The 23593-nt window shown below is 47.4% G+C and overlaps 2 protein-coding genes across 2 annotated transcripts; one reads left to right on the top strand and one right to left on the bottom strand.

Moving 5' to 3' along the window:
- The first annotated feature begins 6413 nt into the window (after positions 1 to 6413).
- Positions 6414 to 13873, top strand: klc3 (kinesin light chain 3). The gene is made up of 13 exons (XM_070971036.1): positions 6414 to 6659; positions 7591 to 7839; positions 8227 to 8292; positions 8523 to 8687; positions 8939 to 9014; positions 9419 to 9647; positions 9730 to 9817; positions 9934 to 10035; positions 10328 to 10501; positions 10605 to 10704; positions 10981 to 11161; positions 11278 to 11344; positions 11667 to 13873. Exons 2-13 carry the CDS (start codon positions 7630 to 7632, stop codon positions 11748 to 11750), a joined length of 1542 nt encoding a protein of 513 aa, XP_070827137.1. The 5' UTR covers positions 6414 to 6659; positions 7591 to 7629; the 3' UTR covers positions 11751 to 13873.
- A 137-nt stretch (positions 13874 to 14010) lies between these two features.
- On the bottom strand, positions 14011 to 21755 carry ercc2 (excision repair cross-complementation group 2). Its single transcript, XM_070970199.1, has 23 exons — positions 21605 to 21755; positions 21156 to 21255; positions 20875 to 20952; positions 20699 to 20761; positions 20428 to 20541; positions 20200 to 20316; positions 19878 to 19994; positions 19647 to 19770; positions 19388 to 19484; positions 19027 to 19160; positions 18746 to 18914; positions 18541 to 18659; positions 18376 to 18445; positions 17807 to 17876; positions 17460 to 17561; positions 17318 to 17381; positions 17104 to 17225; positions 16670 to 16762; positions 16467 to 16539; positions 16299 to 16369; positions 15280 to 15423; positions 15009 to 15152; positions 14011 to 14555 (listed from the first exon to the last, which is right to left on the bottom strand). The coding sequence occupies exons 1-23, from the start codon at positions 21607 to 21609 to the stop codon at positions 14463 to 14465; spliced, it is 2283 nt and encodes a 760-aa protein (XP_070826300.1). The 5' UTR covers positions 21610 to 21755; the 3' UTR covers positions 14011 to 14462.
- Between the last annotated feature and the right edge of the window lie 1838 nt (positions 21756 to 23593).

Genomic DNA, 23593 nt, shown 5'->3' on the forward strand with positions numbered 1-23593 from the left:
AGATCCAGCATCCCAGTTTAGACTGTCATTCAATCCCCCAGCACTCCCACCCACGCACACCCATACCACCCCCCCCAACAGCCCCAGAACCCTGCAGCTGCCCCGGGGAAACAGGCACCAAGGACAGTTATGTAACAGGAACACAGTGTGAATCATTTCTAATGATTCTATCTGAGTGGGCACAAAATCAGATGCTTCAACGCTCATCAGGACTTACTAAAGACTTGAAACTGTTTTAGTTTTCTGGTGTGTGTGTGAGGACGTGTCGTTAGAAGAGGTGTGAAGTAGTCCTGATCCACATTAGGCAGCAAGACGAGGGAGGAACTGGTTTACGTGTCACATAAGAGACTGCAGAGCTGCCGCAGTTTGTTTATGTGCATTTGCAAACGTGCGCACGTCCATCCATGCAGACATGACACTGGACTGTCAATGTGTCCACCACAGAGTAGATAAATGTATGTTTCTGTTCATGTGTTTTGAATGTGTGTAAAGAAGCATACACACATGCAGGATAGTTTTGCAGAACTGAAGAACACACAAACAAACTGCTGTTGTTATTTATTTGTGTTTGTGTTTCAGTGCTGTTTTTTTAAGTTATGCATCCTGATTCCTAGATGGCATTTTAAGACAGCAGGAGTCATTGAGACACACACACACACACACACACACACACACACACACACACACACACACACACACACACACACACACACACACACACACACACACAGAGTCACTCACACACCTTTCGTGCGTTCTGTTAGCAGATTCTTGTTCACAGCGAAGGCCTGGGGGAGCAGTCGAGGGTCTCATGCATTCACACATTCACACATTGGGGTTGCCAGGAACAACTGGCAGTCCTGTTCGCTGACGGCTTCCACTAATGCACATTTGTAGTGTTTCTGTTGACATTACCCAGCATCTTATTGCTCTGGAGTTTGTCCTTGTGCTTCCTGTACTGAGAGTGAAATGGAGTTATAAGAAAATCGAGGTGTTTTCCTGAACTTCAGATGTTTTTTGGTGTTATTTATCATGACGCTAGCTTCAAAGACTTAACTCATGTTGATATAAAATCACCTTCAACCCCACATCTGAACTCAGGGGGAGGTGTTTCTCTTATGAAAGCTCTCAGGGAGCAGCAGCAGCAGCCTTCATGCCTTCTTTGGATTCCTCAGATTTGACCTGGACTGAGGTCAGAATGTATTTCAGACAAGTCCTGAAGCGAAGCTGAAAAGAGCATGTTAACAGTGTGAGGAGCCCACGAATAGAGGCAGGCATTTGTAAGAAGACTGCATGTTCGGTCTGTCACACGGTGAAGAAGGAGTGATGATGGTTTGGCCAATGAGACGTGAGGAACAACACTGAACCAATGACAGGCGGTGAAAGAGCTTCAGGTTTTGTGCAGACTCTTTTCTGTGGTTGGTTGCAGCTTTATCTCCTCATCATGTTTATACTGTCTAAGTGATTTACCAAATCTGCTGTGGAGGAAACATAATTGCTGCCTGGCTTATCAGGGTGGATCGCTGGACGTACCTGTGCTGACTCACCTGTAGAAATTTTGATTTTATGCCTCAAACTCTGTTTATAGATGTCGGGAAGTTTTACTGTGCATTCAGCCTTTTGTGGCTCCAAATGCAGCTACGTGAAACAGATGAATTACCTCAAGTGATGTCACTTGAGGCTGAAGACTGTAAATTTGAGAATGGAAAAAAAAATCTGAGTGCTGAATTAGAAAGAGTGGAGCTCACCAGACCTCTGAAGCCTGTTCCTCACCTCTGAGTTGCATTGTGGGTAATGTAGGCACCGTGTTTTGACCATAGTGAGTCCAGTGCTTTAGTGCCAGTGTAGAAAAACATACTAAATGTTTGGAGCGTGTTTTGTGGAGGTGATGGCGGCGAGCTCACAGTGAAACATGATCCACCTGAGTAACTCTGGAGGGGGAGGCGGACATGCGCCGGGCGGTGAACTGTGGATTTCTATCTTTAGTGCGGCCTCACCAGGTCCCCCGATCTCCAATACCAGTTCTCCCGATCGAATTGCATCGACTCAGCTATCAGTCTGTCTGTCTCTCCGTCCATCTCTCCGTCCATTCATCTGTTCATCCACCTTCACTTGACCACACTGATGAAGTTGGGATTTGATCCATGATGAGCAGTGCAGACATGCACGTTACACCTGGGATTCACTCACATTATTTTTTTGATGCGTAAACAACTTCATGTGTCGTGCCTTCACTTCTATCACAGCGCAGAGCTGAAAAGTAGTTCCATTAAAGAAAATCAGCTCATGTTTATCAAGAAGCTCCTCAGAAACGCTGCAGACACAGACTGACGTCACTTAAAGCTGCTCTGTTCGGCTTTTGCTTCAAAAAATGAAGCAAAAGCAACACACAGCGACAAAACTGTGCACTCTGTGTGTGTGCATGTGCATGTGCATGTGTGTGCGTGTGTGTGCATGTACGTGTGCGCCATTGTTCCCATTCATTTCATTCTACGTGTCATTTCTAATTTCACATCATTGGGACACTGGCACAGACAGCTGTAATGTTTTAACTCTGTGTGTGTGTGTGTGTGTGTGTGTGTGTGTGTGTGTGTGTGTGTGTGTGTGTGTGCACTGACATATCGCACATTTGTGTTAGTTGTTGTTAGTTGTGTTGTTTTTTTTAACTAATATCCATGCAGATGTTTATGCACACATCTGTCTGTCTAATGTAATTTAACATGTGTTTATGTGCACATGTGTGTCTGCAGGGTACCTTCGTTCCTTCCTGTTGTCAGCAGCAGTGTTGTGTTGCCAGTGTGAAGTCCCTCCGCCTGTCTCATCTCAGCATTGATCTGTGCTTAGCAGCTTCTACCCAACACACACACACACACACACACACACACACACACACACACACACACACACACACACACACACAGATAAATGATTAAGGATGCACCGTCATGATGGGCTTATTTTTAGTGTTGACATTGTAATGATAGACAGTGCTGCTGATGTGTCCTCAGAGTGGGACGCAGCAGCTCTGTGAGGTGCTGTCTCATTCGTCTGTGTGTGTGTGTGTGTGTGTGTGTGTGTGTGTGTGTGTGTGTGTGTGTGTGTGTGTGTTGTGTAAAAAAGATTAGCTTCAGATGACGCAGTAAGGTATCATCACAAAAAATCAGTAAGTGATTAGAAATAAGAAATTAAACATCTCGAAGTGTTTTCAGACATTTTTAAATGAGTAATAAAAAGAAGAATAAGAGTCAAAACAGCAGTTTGCATTGACTCGAGTCCATAATGAGAGAATAATACTTCACTTAAGGAGAAAGGCTTAGCAGTCATGATGAAGGTCGGGGGGCTTTATGAGGAGATTTAGAGGACTGAACTGATTTAACGAGGCCCAGCTTTTCACTCAGGGGTCTTTATGTCGGCTTTGTCTCCTTGGTTTGGACAATCTCATTGCAGTGTTGGACATTAGAGAACAATCAGCAGAATAAACGAGGGTCAGTCCAGCTCTTCGTTTCACTCAAACACAACAGCTGTGGTCTGAGGACTCCAGCCAGAAGTCAAGAAAGGGATTAGAAATATTTCCCCGACCACACATGAACAAATAAAGTGGTTTCTATTTTCTGCAGCTGGGTGAGAGGGTGAGGAGAGGGTGAACTCTGACCCGCAGAGCTTTATGGGAAATCTGTGGCGTCCCTTTAAGCAAAGCATTCACACTGATGCTGTCAAACGGAGGACGTGTCTTCTCTTCATAGATCCCTCAAATAAACACCCTGTGTTTGTGTACACTGTGTTCATTCAGTCTGAATCTCTCTTCAATCCTGGCCTCATATTGGCCATAATGTGTCCACAGCGCTAAAAACTGAAATGTGAAACTGTCAAATTCATCATGTTTTTATCAGATAGTTCCTGATTTCAGTCACGATTTTACCAGTTTTAGTCTCTATGTTGGTTTAAAGCGTGAGGGGTTTGTGTTGAATGTAAAAAGTGTGTAGAAGAACATTTATATTTCTGTTTCTCAAAGCACAGAATAAAAAGTGTTGAGCAGTTTCTAGAGCTGAATGTATAATTCATTTACAGCCGTTTAACTCTACAACTAACAACATCACAGTCAAACAGTTCTGTATTTTTTAATTACTATGCATCAGCTTCTCCCCTCATGAAACACGTAGACCTGAAATCACTTTCCCATAATCCTCCTCTCCCTTCTCTGGTCGCTGCAGTGCCTCAGCGGTGTACAATCAGGACTAAAAGACTCAGTTTGGGTGAAGAGTTTCAGCTGCCAGCAGTCCTTCAGGGGGTTAAGATGAATCTAAGTGACTGTTTACACTTTGAATTATCATTAATGATAATCAGTATTTAATATCTGAGTCTTATTGCTGGCAGATTTTTGATGACGTTTCACTGGTAACCCTTCATCCTGCTGTCCGTTAATTAAAGTATTCAACACTGATTAGCTGTGTCACAAACCACTACGTACGACTTCTCGTTCAGTCTCAAAAGACCAAAATCATTTAGTTTTATTATCAAACGAAGACCATTTTGAAGCCAGTGATCTGATTTATCAAATTCTGTGTTGTTTTCTCTTTCTTATCAGATCATTTCTGATTTAAAATCTAATTTTGTTACGACATTGAACACCACGTAGAGCTCAGGCTTCTTCTATCACATAAGAAAAATGAGTTTTTTGTAGAAATCATGTTCAGAAAAAACGTTAATTGCCTCCTCTTCATGTTTCCTGTTCAGACATCACCCGAGAGCCGGTGTCATGTTCAACCTGCTCTGAGCTGTGACTTTTTCAAACTTAACTAGAACCTGATCACTGACCCCGACGCCAGCGCTGACCCCTCTGGGTGAATATGTGGCGAGCAGCAGGTATTGGAGGGTTGTTAGCAGGAAGCGCAGAGGCCTGGAGGAGCTTCCCCGGGGGCCGGTGGCCTTATATGGCCGGGCCCTGCCGGCATGGCCGCCGCGGTCAGTTGCTGGTGGTTCTCTGCTACCTGACAGCTGAGCCGTCAATCAACCTGCTCGTATAGCTGTCACACACAGGCACATGCAGGAGACACACACACACACACACACACACACACACACACACACACACACACACACACACACACACACACACACACACACACACACACACACACACACACACACACTCTCCTGATGAAGGTAACAGTAGCTCCCTCTAGTTTTAGTTCTGTGCACACCAGCTCCATGACTGAAAGGATGAAGAGGGAAAAAGCGCCATCTACAGAAACCAACAGAGGCATGGATGGACTGAAACGGCCCACTGGGACGAGGCCTGAGCGGGACGCATTCAGATCATGTACTCGAGTAAAAGTAGTGAATACCATACAACTGAAAATACCCCAAAATGTACAGCTGAATACACTGAAAGAGGTACAAGTCAAATGAAATGTTGTGTCACTGTTTGTTTGTTTTATTGATCATTAATATTAATGCATCAACCTGTGAACAGCTCTTTCATTTTAATTTAAAGGTGGTGGAGCTGTTTAGAATTACTTTGTTTATTGTTGGGTAGTAAAATCTGGAACAATACAGCATGTTTTTACAGATTTATCATGTTTTATATGTAGAATATAATCTTAAAAACAACTCCAGCTCTCAGATTAAAGTAGATCTTCTTCTGAAATATAGTGGAGTAATAATATGGAGTGAAATAAAAAAAAATACTCAAAACAAAATGCAAAGTACTTCAAAACTTCAAAAGTACTTGAGTACTGAACTGCCCACTGACCAAATCTGAGAGAGTAACTCACAAACTATCATTGATTATCTGTCATTGATAATCATCAATTATCTATCATAAATTATCTGTTATTAACAATCTGTTATTAATTCTCTGTCATTGATTATCCCTCATTGATCACGCCTCATTGATTATCATCAATTATCTGTCATTGATTATCTATTACTGATTATCCCTCACTGATCATCTGTCATACTCGTGTCTCCTGCAGGCAGTTCATCTCTCTGACAGATAGGTGGCCTTGTCCCAGACAGGACATCACGGCCAGCCCCGGTGCCGCGGTGCATGGTGGGAAATATGGGATCAGGTAAGCTCCTCAGCTGCGTCAAGCGATACACGCATAACGGGACAAATACAGGAAACCACGAGACTTTGTCTTCAGAATAAAAGCACTGTTTTCATATAATTTTAAGGCGATAGACTTGTTGAGTTCTACTTAAATTTAACGTTTCTGTCCTCATACAGGCCTCTGCAGTCAGCCACAGATCAAATACTCATGTGTACCATTCCTGGAATTTAGAAAATATTTATAATATTTGGATTAGGTGCAAAAATGAAGCCTTTTCACAAATGGGCGTCACGTTTTTTAATAAAATGCATGAATATTGTGCTCCATGTGTTTATACTTTTACTTTGAAGGACATAACCGGAAGTTGAACTAGCTGTTTTGACTGCTGATGAATACGGGAGGAGCTGACAGCCGAGGAGGCAGCAGGTGAATCATTTACAGCTTCTAGTTTCTACAGTCTCACCTGTTCACCGTGAAATAAACAGACAGACAGGCTGAGCGGAAATGTTTCGCGGTAAATGACCGTTTCCGGTTTCCAAATAAAAACAATAACACTCGCTGCTGGTGGACAGACTGACGCTGCCACGCGGAGCCGGGACTTAGCAGGTAGGCTATAAATAACTTTTGTGGATGTGAGGTGAAGCCTGCGTGTTTGTGCGTGTGTTTACATCCAGTCAGAAGATTTTCCTCTGTTTGGGAACCACCTGTGTGCTGCAGCCGCAGGTGTTTCACCTGAAGTAACGCGGACGTGTCGTCACTGAACCTGCCGAGACGTTCGCGTACATTGAAATTTGCATAAAAGTCCATTTTTTCCTGAGGCCTGCTGCGCCGCCCAGAGGCTGAGAGCAGCTCGCTTTCCTTCAGCCTGACACTTCATTTCCCCTCACAAGCTGGAAGAGACCGAAGCATCGACATCGTTAAGCTTTGACCGAAAATCTGCGTCTCTGCCACAGAAATATATTTAGCTGCGCATTTGTGACAAATCCAAACCAGCAGAATCAACGTATGCAAAGCGCTCAGGCTGCTGCTCTTAAGATAGCATGAAATAAGGTCCCTTCATTGATCTCCACTGAGGAAATACAGTAGTGACTGATTCTGCTAATAGTATTTGTACCTCTTCTACAGGTAATATTACTGCTATTATGACATTACTGCCACTACAGCCCTGATTCCAAAGTTTGGACGCTGTGTAAAACAAATAAAACACAAACACGTTGGGAAAGTTGTGAAATGCTCCAAAAACACCTGTTTGGATCGTTCCACAGGTAAACACAGGTAGGCTCATTGTTAACAGGTGAGAGGATCATGATTGGGTGAGAAAGCGAGGATGGAGTGAGGTTCACCACTTTGTGAACACATGAGTGGATGAAGGAGATGAACACATGAACTCAGAGAGACTTCAAAAAACTGTTGTCAGTGAACACAGTTTGTTTGGAAATGATTGACTTTGTTTTTTACCTTTTACATGACCTCTCTTCTACTACACGTTACTATAATGACTTCTTCTATTCATGTGGACCCTTTGTGCTGTTCCCAGGTCAGCCGTTGTGAGAGGAGGAACCTCGAAGTCGCAGCCATGTTGTCGGCGGAGGAGATTCTGTGCAGCACGCAGCAGGTGATCGCCGGGCTGGAGGCGCTGAGAGGAGAGAACCGCGGTCTGCTGCAGAGCCTGCAGGAGGCGCCGGAGAGCCAGCCGGCGCCAGAGAGCGGCAGCGTGGAGCAGGAGAAGAGCGGCATCGTCCGCCAGCTGCTGGAGAGGATCGAGCTCGGGCTGAGCGAGGCACAGGTACGACCCCGAGAGCAGGACGAGTGGCGCTAATGAGACCAGAGGGAAGAAAGGTCAAAGGTCACTGTGGCCTCACATCACACGTTTTTGGCCGTGACTCAAGAATTCATTAATTATGATAATTTCACACAAATGTCTCAGAGGACAAAATGATGGTGTTTTATCTCCAAAAGGTCAAAGGTCAGCCTCACTGTGACGTCATAATGTCGTGCAGAAACACCTCTGGCTGTTGTTCAGCAGCGTCACTCACATGTTTCACGTTTGGTTTTCATGCTTCACTGTTTTGGCTCATCTTCATCGCTCTTCGTCTGTTCGGCTGATGTTTGATCTTAAGTTTTAATTAAAGCTCTACATGTTGACGTGCGCCGTGTTTCTCTGTCCCTCCAGGTGATGATGGCGCTGTCGGCTCATCTGGGTTCACTGGAGGCGGAGAAGCAGAAGCTGCGCGCTCAGGTGAGTTTCTGCAGGAAATGTAAAAAAAAAAAAGAGGAGTAACCGAGGAGGTGAAGAGGAGATCCTCCTTCACGTCATTTCACCATTTCTCCCTCTTTCTTCTCCCCGTTTCTATTTTCCTCCCATGTCTTCCTCCTCTTCCTCCACTGTCTTTCCTTTCCTCGCTCCTTTCTCCTACATCCTATTTCCTCCTCCCTCACCCTTCCTCACCTCCTCCTCCTCCTCCTCAGGTGCGTCGGCTCTGTCAGGAGAACCAGTGGCTGAGGGACGAGCTGGCTGGTGCTCAGCAGCGGCTGCAGGACAGGGAGCAGGAGGTGGTGACCCTGGAGGAGCAGAACAAACACCTGCAGTTCATGTCGTCCATACGCAAATACGACCAGGAGGAGCCGCAGCTGGTGAGGAGGCGCACGCAAACACTGACGTGTGTGTGTGTGTGTGTGTGTGTGTGTGTGTGTGTGTGTGTGTGTGTGTGTGTGTGTGTGTGTGTGTGTGTGTGTGTGTGTTCAGGAAGTGTGTGCTGTCGCTCTGGTGCTCCAGCAGGTCGCACGCGGTCGGTTTATCTCCATGAAGCTGCAGAGTTGGTCTGAACTCCACCATCGTTCCATCTTTGTAGTATCAGCTCCAACACATTTGTTTCTCCCTTCAGGACGACAAAGACACCTCCTCCACCAAGGAGTCTCTGGATGATCTGTTTCCCACTGAGGATGAGGAGCAGTCACAGAGTAAGGCTGTGCCGTGTGAATTTATTTATTTACATGTGAATTTATTCCAAGCGTGTTGTTTAATGGAGGCGTGCAGCTGACGAGCAGAACGTTCACGCTGTGGACCAGAGCTTCACTCCACAGATGATCTGAGTGGTTCTGCTGCTCGTGACTTTGAGTCATGACTCTTCACACACAGCGAAGACAATTCAAGCTCTGATGTCAGATTTTAGCATCTGCCGTCACATGCAGTGATGATGAGTTTGTGGCCTGTGAGGGACAATCAGCTTCAGGCGAGAACATCGCGATGTCTTCGTCTGCAGAGAGGAAACTGACAAAGCTTTGAAAAAGAACTTGAACCTGTTTCGCTGAACAGATCTGATGTCACTCACTCATGTTAATGACTCGTCTGTGTTGGTGCTCAGTGTCTCAGCCTCACCACAGCAGTGCAGCAGCTGCAGCTCAGCAGGGCGGCTACGAGATTCCCGCCCGCCTTCGAACGCTCCACAACCTGGTCATCCAGTACGCGTCGCAGGGACGGTACGAGGTCGCCGTCCCGCTCTGCAAACAGGCTTTGGAAGACCTGGAGAAGTCCTCAGGCCACACCCACCCAGATGTGGCCACCATGCTGAATATACTGGCGCTGGTGTACAGGTGAGGCCGGTCACAAAGGCAGCATATCAGCACCACAGAAAACATGACTCTTTGAAGTTTCATCTGAGGTTTTCCTCCACAGAGACCAGAACAAATACAAAGAGGCAGCCAACCTGCTGAACGACGCGCTGGCCATCAGGGAGAAGACTCTCGGGATGGACCATCCGGCTGTGAGTCACCTCCTTTTCATAAAGAGCTTTGAGCCGCGTTGTTGCCGCCGCCCATCCGTTACATAAAGGATCACACTGTGTACACTGTGTGTGTTTGTGTGTGTGTGTTTGCACAGGTGGCAGCGACGCTCAACAACCTGGCGGTGCTTTATGGGAAAAGAGGAAAATACAAGGAGGCAGAGCCGCTGTGTAAAAGAGCTCTGGAGATCAGAGAGAAAGTGAGAAAACACACACGTTTCCATCACTTCTGAGGTCCTTCAGGGTTCACACAGGTCACTGTTTCTACTGCTGCACAGCAAACCTCAACACCGAGTCCCTCATTCAGTTTAAACACCAAGTTTATTCACTGAATCCTGAATAAAGCCCCTCTGAAAGGAGGGAAGTCACTCATTCCAGCCCTTCTTCTGCGTCCAGGTGTTTCTACTGTTGATTTTGCTCGTTCTCAGCTTTGCCATCGTTACAGAAAGACTGCTGTCGTGCTCACGGTGTCGTGTCTGAACGCCCCCTCAGGTTCTGGGCACGGACCACCCAGACGTGGCCAAGCAGCTGAACAACCTGGCTCTGCTGTGTCAGAACCAGGGCAAGTACCAGGAGGTGGAGCAGTACTACGAGCGCGCTCTGCACATCTACCAGAGCAAGCTGGGACCGGACGACGCCAACGTGGCCAAGACCAAGAACAACCTGGTGAGAGGCAGCCGAGACGAGCCGAGTCTCCAAACTGAGACCATGAATGCGAAAACCGCCCACGTGTGCTTTGCTTTCCTCAAGCCTTCTCCTTCTGTCTCAGGCGTCCTGCTATCTGAAGCAGGGGAAATACCGACAGGCTGAAGCTCTTTATAAAGAGATCCTGACCAGAGCGCACGAAAAGGAGTTTGGCTCTGTAGAAGGTAAAACAGCCGCTGATCCGTTTATTACAGGTCCACCACCACAGGCTGTGTCTCCTTACTGTTTCATTTAAGAGCCTGAGTCCTGGTTTTATAGTTAGTCCTTCATTTTTATTCATTATGAAGACATTTACAGTGAGTACACGACTGAAAACTGTCCTCCAGCGTTCTCCTGTGGATCCTCTCTGAACCAGCTCTGGGCTGCAGACTGTGCTTCAGTGTTGGGATGCTCTGAGAGGCGGCTTGTTTCATCATTCTGTCCCTCTGTCCGTCCTCCAGGCGACGGGCGGCCCAGCTGGGCCGGTGCCGAGGACGGCGGCTCTGGACAGGACGGACTCAGCACCCTGAAGCGCAGCGGCTCCTTCACCAAACTCAGAGAGTCGATACGGCGAAGCAGCGAGAAACTGGTCCGCAAGCTGAGAGGAGTCGGAATGGAGGAGACAACCCAGAGGAATGCTGGGTAATATCCTGCCACTGAGGGTCTAACTGGAGCTGGATCAGTCAGTCTGAGCCTGTTTGTGTTAAAGAACGTCATGTCTCTTCACGTCATGTCTCTGATTTCTGTCCCGTCTTCAGGATGAAGAGGGCGAACTCTCTGAACGTGCTGAACGTTGGAGCCAGAGACAGCGAGGACGGCGTCCAGGTGAGGACACTGATGACAGTCAGTCATGTGTTCAGAGCTGAACTCTTAAATGTCTTAAATGTTTTCTTCCCAGCAGCAGCGTTTAGATTCCCTTCACTGAAACACGGGACTGTCAAAGACTCGACCACAGATGTCAGCGATTAGCTGAAGCCGAATGTTGGCGTTACTCAACGAGGCGACCAAATGATGAACTTTATAAAGAAACCAAACGTGCTGCTTTCGTCCCACAGTTCCATCCTAACACTGACACGCTTTAGCTTCAGCTGTGACGTCCAATCACAGACCTCTGACGCTTTAACCTCCGCTGTGTTTGTTTCCTCAGCCGAGCCGTCTGACGGACGCTCGAGGCCTGAGCTCCAGCACGCAGAGCCTGACGAGACGAGGGTCAGTGGGCGGGACCAGCTAACACACGCACGCACACACACACACACACACACACACACACGCACACACACGCACGCACACACACACACACACACACACACACACACACACACACACACTGCTCTGTCCGTAGAGTCCTCTCGAGGAAAACTGAGACTTTGTCAAAACGTCCCTCTTTGGAAAAAGTAGTAAAGTGATATTTTGTGTTTTGTGAACCTTTGAGGAAACGTCACGGCTGCTTCATGGTGTCTGGTGAGGACACGTGTCTCCATGAAGTGGTGAGAAAGGTGTGGTTCACACATCGACGTTGCACTAGAACGTTTCCTTCCTGTTTGCTTGAATTGATTATCATTCCTTCCTGGATTCAGCTCCAGCGTCCTGATGACAAAGTGAACTTCTACTGACGGCAGCATTGAAGAAAACCAAGTTTTCACACTGTTGTGACGTTAAATCAAGCGACCTCGTCATCAGCAGGTTAACAAACATTCCTCTGTCTTCGACATGTGAGGCGTCTCCTCATGCTAACGTGTATGGCAAGACAACTCTGCCAGAAACACCACATTCAGTCATGTGTCACCTTTATTAAGGCAAAAAAATGCTGTTTTTTCAGATTTCGCAGCTTTTCTTTCGCCGTAATGTGCAAAAAATGCGCCGCTTTTCAGGCTGCAATGAAGTCCTTCAAGAGCTTTCTAGTATGATAATGATCTCCACCCTTCTGCGGCCAATCGCTGATCAGGACAAGCAGAACAAAGCAGTTCAGCTCAGATCTCCTTTGTGGCAAAGTTTGTCCAAACCTACCTTGTAGTTTCTCGCAGGTTAATATTTTGGCTGATAGGCAGGAAAATATCCCATAAATTAACTTTGTCGTTATTTTAAATTAAATTAAATTAAATTCCTCTTCCATGCATCGTTTCATGTTTATTTATTTTTTTGGTTCATACTTGTGTCTTGTTGATTTTAACTGGTTTAGTCCCTGGGGAATGAGGTGAAGCAGTGGTACAGTGGGTAGAGTAATAAAGGTGAAAGGATGTGGTGTTTTTCTGGCAGAGTTGGCTTGCCGTACACGTGCCCTCTGTAGGCACATTTCCGTTAACAAACACTGGAGTTACTTAAGGTTTTACGTCTGTAGAGATGAAGCGGGCACACGGATGTTCACTTATTTACATGACGATCAAAATGTAAATGTTACATTTGGTTTACGAGGGAGACGTTCAGGACGTTATTTAATGTGTTTTGCCTTTAAAATGTTCGTCATTGATTTTAATTTCATGTTGTCAAAGCTACGAGAAACACAGGAGTGTTGACTTCAGCTGTTCTACAGTTTGTAATGTTTGTACTTCCACATGATGAGAAGAAGGACCAACTCTTTAAACTTTGACGTGGACCATCCGGAAACAGGCGACAGCAGCGCGACAACAGAAACGCACGTCTGAGTTAAAGACGGATATTTTTATTTACGGTTTCCTTTAACAGCCAGTCGAGTCGATGTTGCTCTGGTGACTTTCAGCCAGTCTGGACTGAACTTAGAGTTGTACCATTTCCTCCCAGCTGCTCTGCAGGCGTGGACACAGCACACGGTCGCGTCCTACCACAGACTGAACGCTCACAAAGAGGCGACATCTAGACGAGTGTGTGTTAAACATGGACGCAAAGAGCCAAAAGCAGCTTTACGAGGTCAGAGGCGTCTGAGCCGGCTGACTCCTTCATCTTCTAACATCTACGCTTATTCACTGAATGCCTGAAATCAACAGCTCGCTGTTAGGAGTAGTAATAGTTTTGTTTACTTCAGACACACAGACTCGTCACCGCTTCCTGTTTGTGGATTCAGTTTAAAATGACTCAGATAAATGTGACACTAAGAAATCCTGAATCCCTGAAAACAACCATTTATTCTTTGGACTCACTTCCATCTTTTTTTTTTTGCGTTTATCCTGTTTTTTGTTCATGGTGGAGAGCATGACTGTACGTTTGCTGTGGTAGAAGGTCGCTGCTGTTTGTCGTTTGAAAGGGCTGAAAGTTAGTGACTGTAGACGCTGCAGTTTGTTCATGTAGGAGCTGGAGGACTCGTCTCTGACGCTGTTTATTCTGCTAAATATGGATGTTTGTATTTTATATTTGAGCTGAAATAAATAACACTAAGACTTTAACGTCCTTTCAGTGTGTGTTGTTTGCTCAGATGTGTGTGTGTCGTGGCTTTAAAGGTCAGATTTCCTTTTGTATGATGTGTTTGTGTATTGTGTCTGTCAGGGATGAGAGCACTCTAAAAGAAACTCAACACAAATAAACGGTTAAATACAAATATTTATATTCCACCTTCCTGGTTGAACACAGACAAATATAAAAGGACTGTCCAGCTGCAGAGGAAACCATGTGGGATCACTGCAGTCCATGCAACATGTCGACCCGTCAAACGTTCGGACCAGCTCCACAAAAACTGCCAAATCCTGAATCAGTTGGACAAAAAACTGAACTTTTGTGCCTTTAATGAGGCTCAAACTGGCCGATATCCAGTCAGGAATCCTTACTGGAACCAGAGCTGGGCCTACGTGAGACTGAATCCTTTTCAATCCACAGAAACAAACCGCTTCTTAGAAGAAATTCAGTTTCTAGTTTTGTTTTTTGATAATAAACTACGTCACACCTGCTGTCAGACTCAGTTCTAACCATCACAGCAATGGCGTCATCGTAACGCCGTCATGGGCGTGGTGGCGACACTATGCAGCGTACGTCACCTTCAGGTCTGATGAGCAATCTGAGTGATTTTCTGCAGCATCTCCTCCGACTCCAGCTGCTCCAGAGTCAGCAGAGACAGACCCAGCTGGTCCTCCTGCAGACAGACAGGCAGGCAGGCAGGCAGGCAGGCAGGCAGGCAGGCAGGCAGGCAGACAGACAGACAGACAGACAGACAGACAGACAGACAGACAGACAGACAGACAGACAGGCAGGTTAGCAGACAGGTAAACAGATGCTGAGTAGAGTCGTCACAGACCGCTGACGGTCTGAGGATCTCTGGTTAATCCTCCTGTTCACTGTGCAGCTTCAAACTTTCTCACTATTCTCTTCATTTGATCTCACCCAGCTCAAAAACCTGAATGTTCATGAAGGACGTGAGACTTGCTGCCTGGGATGACAGTAACTTCATGTCCTTTCTGGACTTTTCATCTCATGATCATGAAATATTTCTTCTGAGATCACAAGAAAACTGCTGACTCGACTAAATATGCTGGAAAGACAACACTCTGAAGGACCTTTAAGCTTTTATTGGCAGGTGCGAGCGTACCTGTCTGAAAGGCTGAGCCATCTGCCGCAGGAAGTGCTTGGACAGCTGGACGGCCTCGTCCACGGTCAGGTTCAGGCTGCCGTCATTGATGTGCTCCTGAATCCAGCGAGGAAGTTTCCCACGTTTGTCGGCTCGGGCATAACGCTGAGGACAGAGGACACACCGTCAAATCAGACGACCGGCTGTGCAGCGAAGGTGAAGCTGAGGAACCGTGTTGAGCTTACAGGCCAGCTGTTCTACGGCAGGACCAAAGGGTCATTCAGACACACACCTTGTCAGCAAAAATCATGAGTCCGTAGTCAGTCTTTCCTCTGATGGCTCGGCCCACGCACTGAGCCGCGTGACGCATGGCGTCGAACGTCAGGAAGTCGTTCTCTCTGATCTGAAAGTGATCCCGAAGGTACTCCAGACGAGCCTGAGACGTGAGAGCCAGGAGGGAGAAAAGAGCCATGAGCAGAGCGCCGACAGTAAGACTGAGAGGTCAGAGTGACGAGGAGACGAAGAGGACGAATGGGACGAAGAGGACGAAGAGGATGAAGAGGGCGAAGAGGATGAAGGAGACAAAGAGGACGAAGGAGAAGAAGGAGACGAAGAGGATGAAGGAGACGAAGAGGACGAGGGGGACGAAGACAATGAAGAGGGCGAAGGAGACAGAGAGGGCGAATGGGACGAAGAGGATGTGAGATTTATGAACATGAAGAAGATTCATGGGAGCGTCTGTGCTCGTTTAGGGTCTGCTCAGAGACAGATGTGGAACAAAAGACTGTTCCTCGAATCGATAATCACATCTTAGATGAGCTAATAAATGAAATCATCTTCAGTCAAACACATTATTCATGCTGTTAATTAAATAATCGTACATCATCAGTGATTCACGGCCTGCAGATGATCAAATAAACTCTGTCAGCAGATGTTCGGGTACACACAGCTGGAACTAATGAAGACAACAGTGGCATAAATCCTCCTTTCATGGAGGGTTTTGTTGAAACTGCTTCAGTCTTTCTTATTTAAGCTGCTCTTTATTCACAGAAACGAGTGACAGCCCAGTTTTTAACCAGGTGTCCCTAATAAACTGGCAGCTTTATGTGTTCAGTATGTCTGGTCCACTTTGGTCTTTGTTCTGTCCTGTGGCTGACAGTGAAGACGTTTTCTGTCTGAAATCATTCACTCCTTCACTTCTCTTCAGTTTATTCTGCAGTGAGCAGCACGCTGACGTCACACCCCCTCCTCCGTGGGGGTGTCAGAGGCCAGCTGCGGTGCGTTCGTGGTGAGATGAGTTCTGGTTCTGACCTTCAGGATGCGGCTCTGCGTGTAGACGTACGGCACCCCGAACATGATGACCGCTCGGCCAAAGTGATGCACTGGACACAAAACACAACACAACCCAATCATTACGCTGAAAACTGGACACGCCCACACACACCTGACCCCCCCACAGGAAGCGTCACCATCACTCACCGAAATCTATTCCTTCAGAGACCTTCCCTCTGGCCACCGAGAGGAGGATGGCGCCTCTGCCGTTCTCACAAGCCTGAGGAGCAGAGACAGAGAGGTCAGAGGTCAAACGGTTTGCTCGTGCCGTCCTGCTAACGCTAACAACAGCCACAGGTGTGAAGCACCATGGCAGCTCTGACGATCACAATCATCCAATCAGCTCTGACCTCCTGGTACTTCTCCAGCGCCATGCTGGTCTCTGCAGCGTCCGGGGTCTCGATGAAGATCAGCTTGTTTCTCTGGATGTTCTCCAGGATTCCCTGCGCACACACACACACACACACACACACACACACACACACACACACACACACACACACACACACACACACACACACACACACACACACACACACACACACACACACACACACACACACACACACACACACACACACACACACACACACACCTGTGAGCGGAGACTCGTTCATGTGCAGAGAGATAAAAAATAAATAAATATACTGCACACACAGCCTCCCTGTCTGTGTGTGTGCATGTGCGTGTGTGTGTGTGTGTGTGTGTGTGTGTGTGTGTGTGTGTGTGTGTGTGTGTGTGTGTGTGTGTGTGTGTGTGTGTGTGTGCGTGTCCACACTCTGACCTGTTCGTACCACGATGCCACAATGTTCTCCATGTAGACGTAGCTGGTGAAAAACGCCACGATGCCGTCGGGGACGATGGCCGACATCTCGAGGAGGAGGTTGCCATAGTTACGAATCACAGCTGGAAACAAAGAAAGAGAAAAGGGACGTCCTGATGAAGAAGCAGAGAAACGGCGTGTTCACACATTCATGTGCTCATGAATAACGACGGACCGAAGTCTTCTCTGGTCTCAAACTTGGAGCTCAGCGCCACCTGATCGTTGCCCCGGCCGACAATCTGAGGAGGAGAAAGACGAAACACGGTGAGATGAAGGACGTCTGCACGCGATGAAGGACGAGTGTCTGAGCTACACACCAGAGGACAGAGGCAGGTCCTCGCCAGTGTCATGGTGAACGACGCCATGGTGACCGGGCGGAAGTCGAGGATTCTGGGATAGATGTCGAGTGGGGAGAGCGTCTGAGGAGGTGGAACAGGAGGAGGTGAAGGAAAGACAGCGTCAAGGCGGCAAGCTGACAATGAACATGTCAAAGATTACGAGAAGACTGGAGGATCAGATTTAAGAAGCTCGTGAGTCTAACTCCACGTCCTCGGGACTGAAAACGAAATGTTGGGCCTTGATTACAGCGCCACCATCTGACCGACTGGGCTCACAGAAAAATAAAGCAGCACAAAGGAGACAGAGGTCTGAACCCTGGACTCACCCCCGAGGTGATGATGACTGACTGAAACCTCTGGAAGACGGGTTTGATGGCGATGGACGGGTCCATGCAGCTGAGAGACGAACAGAGACAGAAACAAAGATCAGTTTTCATCTCACAGGCTTCGTCCTGCGGCCGCTGCGATCAGCTGTCAGAGCTGAGATCCGAGCAGACGTCTAACAGCTGCTGGTCAAGGCTCGCCGAGGCTCGTCAGGCTGGTCGAGGCTCGCCGAGGCTCGCCGAGGCTGGCCGAGGCTCGCCAAGGCTCGTCAGGCTGGCCGAGGCTCGTCAGGCTGGCCGAGGCTCGTCGAGGCTGGCCGAGGCTGGCCGAGGCTCGCCGAGGCTGGCCGAGGCTCGCCGAGGCTCGTCAGGCTGGCCGAGGCTCGCCGAGGCTCGTCGAGGCTCGTCAGGCTGGCCGAGGCTCGCCGAGGCTCGTCGAGGCTCGTCAGGCTGGCCGAGGCTCGTCAGGCTGTGCAGCTGAAGCGTTTGTGAAGCTCCTGCGCTGAAGTCTGTGCCGCTGATCAAACACCTCAGAACGACCTTTAGGTTCAAAGGTTTTGTGTCTCTCTCACCTGAAGTGCAGCACGGGGTTGGCGATGGTTGGAGTTCTGTCTTCAAAAGGCTCGATGATGATGGTGAAGCCTGCAGGCAGAGAGAGGAGGATGAAGATCAGATAAGACGAGGCAGACTCCTGAGCGAACGGCGCGTGCTTCAGGTGTGCACAGGTGCTTTGGGACCTTGGCTGTAGGTGCTGACCAGGGTGGCAAAGTTAGAGATGAGCGTAACAGCTGAGAAATCTGCGATGTCGGCGATCTCCAGAGTTCGGAGCAACGACTGTAAGCGCTCGGCACAAAACCTGGAGACACGGAGGGAGGGTCAAAGGTCAAGAAGAAGCGAACACTGAGCACACGATCCTCCCTGACCGAAGCCTCTGTCACTGACCTGAGGGGCTTGCGGTCGATGCAGACTTTGTCGAAGATGTCTTTGAGGAACTGCGGCGTGCTCTCCTGCACCACGTGCTGGACCCTCAGACGGGACTTCAGATACTCCAGGAAACGTCTCAGGAAACCGACAAAGTGCTCTGCTGTGCGAATGGTCCCGGGGACGGCCTCTGAGAGGAGACGACACACAAAAACGGGCGTCTTCAAACTCTCTGAAGACTCAGTTTTATGTTTGTTTGGCTGAAATGTCTAAAGGATGAAGAGGAGTCCTGCTGACGGCACCTTGAAGAATCTCATCTGGTAAGACAGGATTCGAGAGGTAGACGTCCGTCTCTCTGGCCACACTGGCTTCCTTCAGCCCCTCCACCAGTCGCCTGTACTCCTCCTTCAGTTTAGCAGCGTCTGTCTCCTTTATTCTGTCAGGAGACGCCACAGGAAGAGGAAGCTGACGGCGATATCGAGGACCAGGTTGAAATAAAAATGGTGGATTTGTGTAACGTGATCAACAAGGAAACAATGACTTCCATCATTTCTCTTTTTAACTGACAGGAAATGACATCACTAAGAACTCTCTCGTGGCGTGGGAGGAGCTGAGCTGAGTTCGATGGTTCAGCCCGCCTGCCGACCTCGGCCTGCCTCTTACTTGTGAATGGTGTTCTGAAGTGTGTCCACGTTGTTGTGGCAGCGGTCGAGCGTTCGTCTCGTGATGTTCACACTCATGGAGTCGATACACACATTATCTGAGGAGGACGGGAAAGAGACGGGAGAATGTTGCTTCTTTATTGGCAGACTGAGATAAAGTGATCTTTACAGCTTCACTCGTATGTGCATGAAAAGCTTCACGACTAAAACGCCAACGATGATGATGAATCCATGTGACTGCACTCAGGTCACCTCCTCACCGATATTATGAGCCTCATCAAACACCACGACGGACTTCTTGGCCAGCTCTTTGGACACCAGGTCGGCTATCTTGGGGTCCAGCAGGTAATGGTAGCTGTACACCACAATGTTAGCGTGAAGGATCTGAGAGGGACGGAGACAGGAGAGACAAAACAGGACGAGCTCAGAGATCCGACGCCGGGCTTCATGACGCAGCTTCACACATCAGTATCGCACGTCGTGCATCATACCGAGTAGCGCGCCAGATAGTACGGACACCAGCCTTTCCTCCTGCCGAAGTCTTTCAGGTCGTCCAGGTTGTAGATGCCAGCAGGAAGAGGCACCTGTCGGCCGACGGCATCGAACTCCTGCACACACAGAACAGAAGGTGGTAAACGCTGCTGACACTGAACACCTTTGAGTTTGACACAACGAGCTCTTTGAGTCACAGAAAACAGACCTAAACCAACAGAACAGCCCTTCAGCATACTGCCACCATCAGAACAACCTTCACAACCTTCATCCCACATTTTCTACATCCTGGTCTGTGGATGCGTTCAGGCGACCTCTTACCTCGAAGAAGCGACACGCGGGCAGGTTGGGGTCGCTGTGGCGTTGAGCACGAATGTACGATGCAGTCAGGCTGTGACACTTCCCATCAACCTCCTTACCGAAGCGCAGAGAGCTCACCTGCACAGAAGCAGACGGTCCTGGTTACAGCAGACAGACATTTACACACAGACCTTTAAATGGCGTGTTCATGCGAGCTCCTGATTGGTCCTGGACGGCAGCTGTTTCTACCTCTGGGTGGATGCAGAGGTTTTTTCTGGAGGAAAGGGCCAAAGCCAGGAAGTTGTTGCTCTCTCCAGTCTGCTTGGAATAAAACTCCATCAACTTCCTGAGCTCCTCCACCACCTAAACAGACAGGGATGAAATATAAAAGACGAGATTTAACGTTTTGTGAAGTTTTTCTGAAGTGTTCTTTTAACTTTACAGCATCTGAGACGTTTATGTCCTTTCATGACACCTTTCATCAGCTTGTGCAGTGTGACGTTATCAGACACTGACTCACCTTCTCGATCTCAGGAACCGTTCTGGAGCAGTATATTAGTTTGGTCACTTCCAAAGGAAACATCTGAGAGAGAGAGACCCCACACATTAATGTGTTCATAGACGCTGGCTGATGAGGAGCCGCAGTGGCCTGAAAACACAAGACATCATGCGAACACTCACTAATCATAAACTCACCCTTTGGTAGGCGACGATGAGGGACAGCAGAGAGATGGTCTTCCCTGTTCCTGAAGGCATCTCCAGGACTCCATGACCCTGATCAGAGTACACACACACACACACACACACACACACACACACACACACACACACACACACACACACACACAGAGAGTGACCTCTAGTCTGAGTGAAGGCAGCACCTGTATTAACATGTGCATGATACCATTGTCAGGTGTGACAGTGTTATGGTCGCCTGCGTCCTGTACAATAGACTGAGAGACACCAACACCGCCCACCTTAGCGTCCAGCGTCCTCTTCAGCTCCAGCATGTAGGAGTACTGCTCAGGGTAAATGTAGTCATACGGAAAATACACCAGCAGACCGTCGATGTTGAGCCTGGAATCAGACAGCAGTGAGTTCACACAGCAGAGGCTACCTGTTTCTATTAGCAATGATGCTAACTTCGTGTAGCAGCTACATCGCTACAAAGTGGACATACTGAACGAAGCGCGAGCAGCTCAGCTAACGTGGACACCCCACAGCAAACTACACCAACACACAGACGAACGAGTGTCTTTTTAAAGATGAGCTGGATGAGCTGCAGGGAAAGCTTTCATGTTACCTTAGCTAACTTATCTCAGTTAGCATAAGTACCGTTAGACTTAATGCAAACAAGCTAGCACGAACAACACACAATGCCTGCATGAGTAGTTTATTTCCTGTCCGTGTTGATAGAAGTACTTACTTCATTTTGTAAAACGTGTAGCAGCCGTTCCCCTTATCTGTCAGTCACTTTTGGTCCTTTTGAATTAACCATTGATAACTTTGGTGTCGAGTAAAAACACCAAACACACTGCAGACGCTTCTTCTTCTTCTTCTGATTTGTGGCAGTTTCCGGTCGCTGGCATGCGCATTACCGCCTTCCGTGGTGTGAATAATTGATCACTTGAATCGTTATTTCTACAGATAAACCTGTTGCGTGGACCTGAATAACTACCTTTTTATCACGGAGAGGTTGACTCGGATCGTCTTCTCCGATCATAATATTGCCAATCACAGCGCGTATATTTACACCTTTGTCGATTTTAAAAGGTTTATTTTGACCGCCTTCACCGGAAGTCATAGTATGCTATCATGTCTGTTTTGACGATAGCTGATAGTTAGGTTGCTATTCCCAAATGTAGCCGCTAGAGGGCACGATGTTGTAGACATGCCCGGTAAACTGCCAGGCAGCTTCACCCATAGACAAAATACAATATACTATAATAATATAATATGACGTATATTATGTCTATGGATTCAGTAAGAGGAATGTCCGCATTTGAGAGGAAAACCTGATACCTATGAAAAACACAACTTTCTAACTTTATGCACTGGTTTAGGCGAAAGTACCACCATGGGGCAATGAGTCTGATTAATTTCCTGCCTAGGACACCGGGCCTCGTGGATTACAGTACTTAAACTTATCTGATTTTGGTGAAATTGGATTATATTTTAGTGAGAACATTTTCTGCTTTTCCCCATGATGTCCTCCGGCCGCTCTGCCTCAACTCTCGGTGAAAATCCGTTTCCTGATGACAAACAGCTTTGCTTGTTGCTAAAATAACTGCTAGCTGCCTCTAAGTGTGTTACTGCCTCCCCAGTGGTAACAATATGGAACTGCAAGACATTAAGTTAGTAAAAATAGCGTCACTTCTAATACTTCCAGTGAGAATTTTCAAAATAAAATGTGCCAGTTTGACCCCAGGTGGGGAGGAGTAAGAGAAATCGCCGCAGTTGATAAAAAAAAATCACCTGATACCGAACAAGAACTTTACAACTTTATTCACTGGTTTTGGCGAAAGTAACTATATGTGTCACTGAATTTGATGAATTTACTGCCTGGCAAGACCAAATACACATGAATTAGGCTGGAAAAATGATAGATGATGAAGGGAGACTGGCCTCACCGATTACTGTAGAAAAACACAATTGGTTTTTGGTGTATCTGGATCATATTCTATCAAGAATGATTTCTGTTTTTTATGTGGAATGTATGAATGTTTACTGCCCTCCAGTGGCCACAGTCTGGAAACTACAGCACTTTACATTAGTAAAAACAACGTCACTCTATTACTTCCAGGTAACACTTTCAAAATAAAGTGACGGCATGGAAGTGGCCAGAAGCCATCTCAGAAGTGATTATTCTCACGTGGCCCCTTTCATTTCCGCCGACTGTCAGGTGTGACACTCGGCGCTACCCGCTCAGATGACAAATAGAGGAATCTAATATGTTAGTGGTAATTTATACTGAAGGTGATTTTTGGTGGTTGAGGAGCTCGGAACTGCTACCTGGAATGCCCTCATCGATCACGTCGTCCTCGCCGTAATCGAACTCGATTCACCCGGAAGTGGTAGTACGCTATATAGCTGTATTGACGTAATTTTACTAAATTCCCAGATTGCAGTTCAGAGTGTGGCCACTGGAGGGCAACAAATCCTCATAGATCTAATGGTAATATAATTATTTTACTGCCCTCTGCTGGTCACAGCGAGAACGGCAACGCCTTAAATTAGTCAAGTCGGTGTCATTACATACAGTATACATTATAGATGGTTGCCATTGATTGTTTTCAAAATAAAGAAACATAATTAGTCTTTTATTATCAAGCACAATTATGTCTGCACTTGTGTGTTTCATGTGAACACAGAAGTTTTGAGATTATTAAGCCTGTCTTTAAAATCTCAATACAAA

The sequence above is a fragment of the Chaetodon trifascialis genome, chromosome 9 (genome assembly GCF_039877785.1).
Source record: "Chaetodon trifascialis isolate fChaTrf1 chromosome 9, fChaTrf1.hap1, whole genome shotgun sequence".
NCBI classification, from domain to species: domain Eukaryota; kingdom Metazoa; phylum Chordata; class Actinopteri; order Chaetodontiformes; family Chaetodontidae; genus Chaetodon; species Chaetodon trifascialis.

What these genes read in the sequence shown, in the direction of transcription:
- klc3 (XM_070971036.1), top strand. Translation starts at nt 7,630, where the DNA reads ATGTTGTCGGCGGAGGAGATTCTGTGCAGCACGCAGCAGGTGATCGCC. An exon ending in AGCAGAAGCTGCGCGCTCAG is followed by an intron (nt 8,293 to 8,522) that starts GTGAGTTTCTGC and finishes CCTCCTCCTCAG; the next exon opens with GTGCGTCGGCTCTGTCAGGA. An exon ending in TCGGGATGGACCATCCGGCT is followed by an intron (nt 9,818 to 9,933) that starts GTGAGTCACCTC and finishes GTGTTTGCACAG; the next exon opens with GTGGCAGCGACGCTCAACAA.
- ercc2 (XM_070970199.1), bottom strand. An exon ending in GGACCTGCCTCTGTCCTCTG is followed by an intron (nt 17,382 to 17,459) that starts GTGTGTAGCTCA and finishes TCTCCTCCTCAG; the next exon opens with ATTGTCGGCCGGGGCAACGA. An exon ending in TCATGATTTTTGCTGACAAG is followed by an intron (nt 15,153 to 15,279) that starts GTGTGTGTCTGA and finishes CTCTGTCCTCAG; the next exon opens with CGTTATGCCCGAGCCGACAA.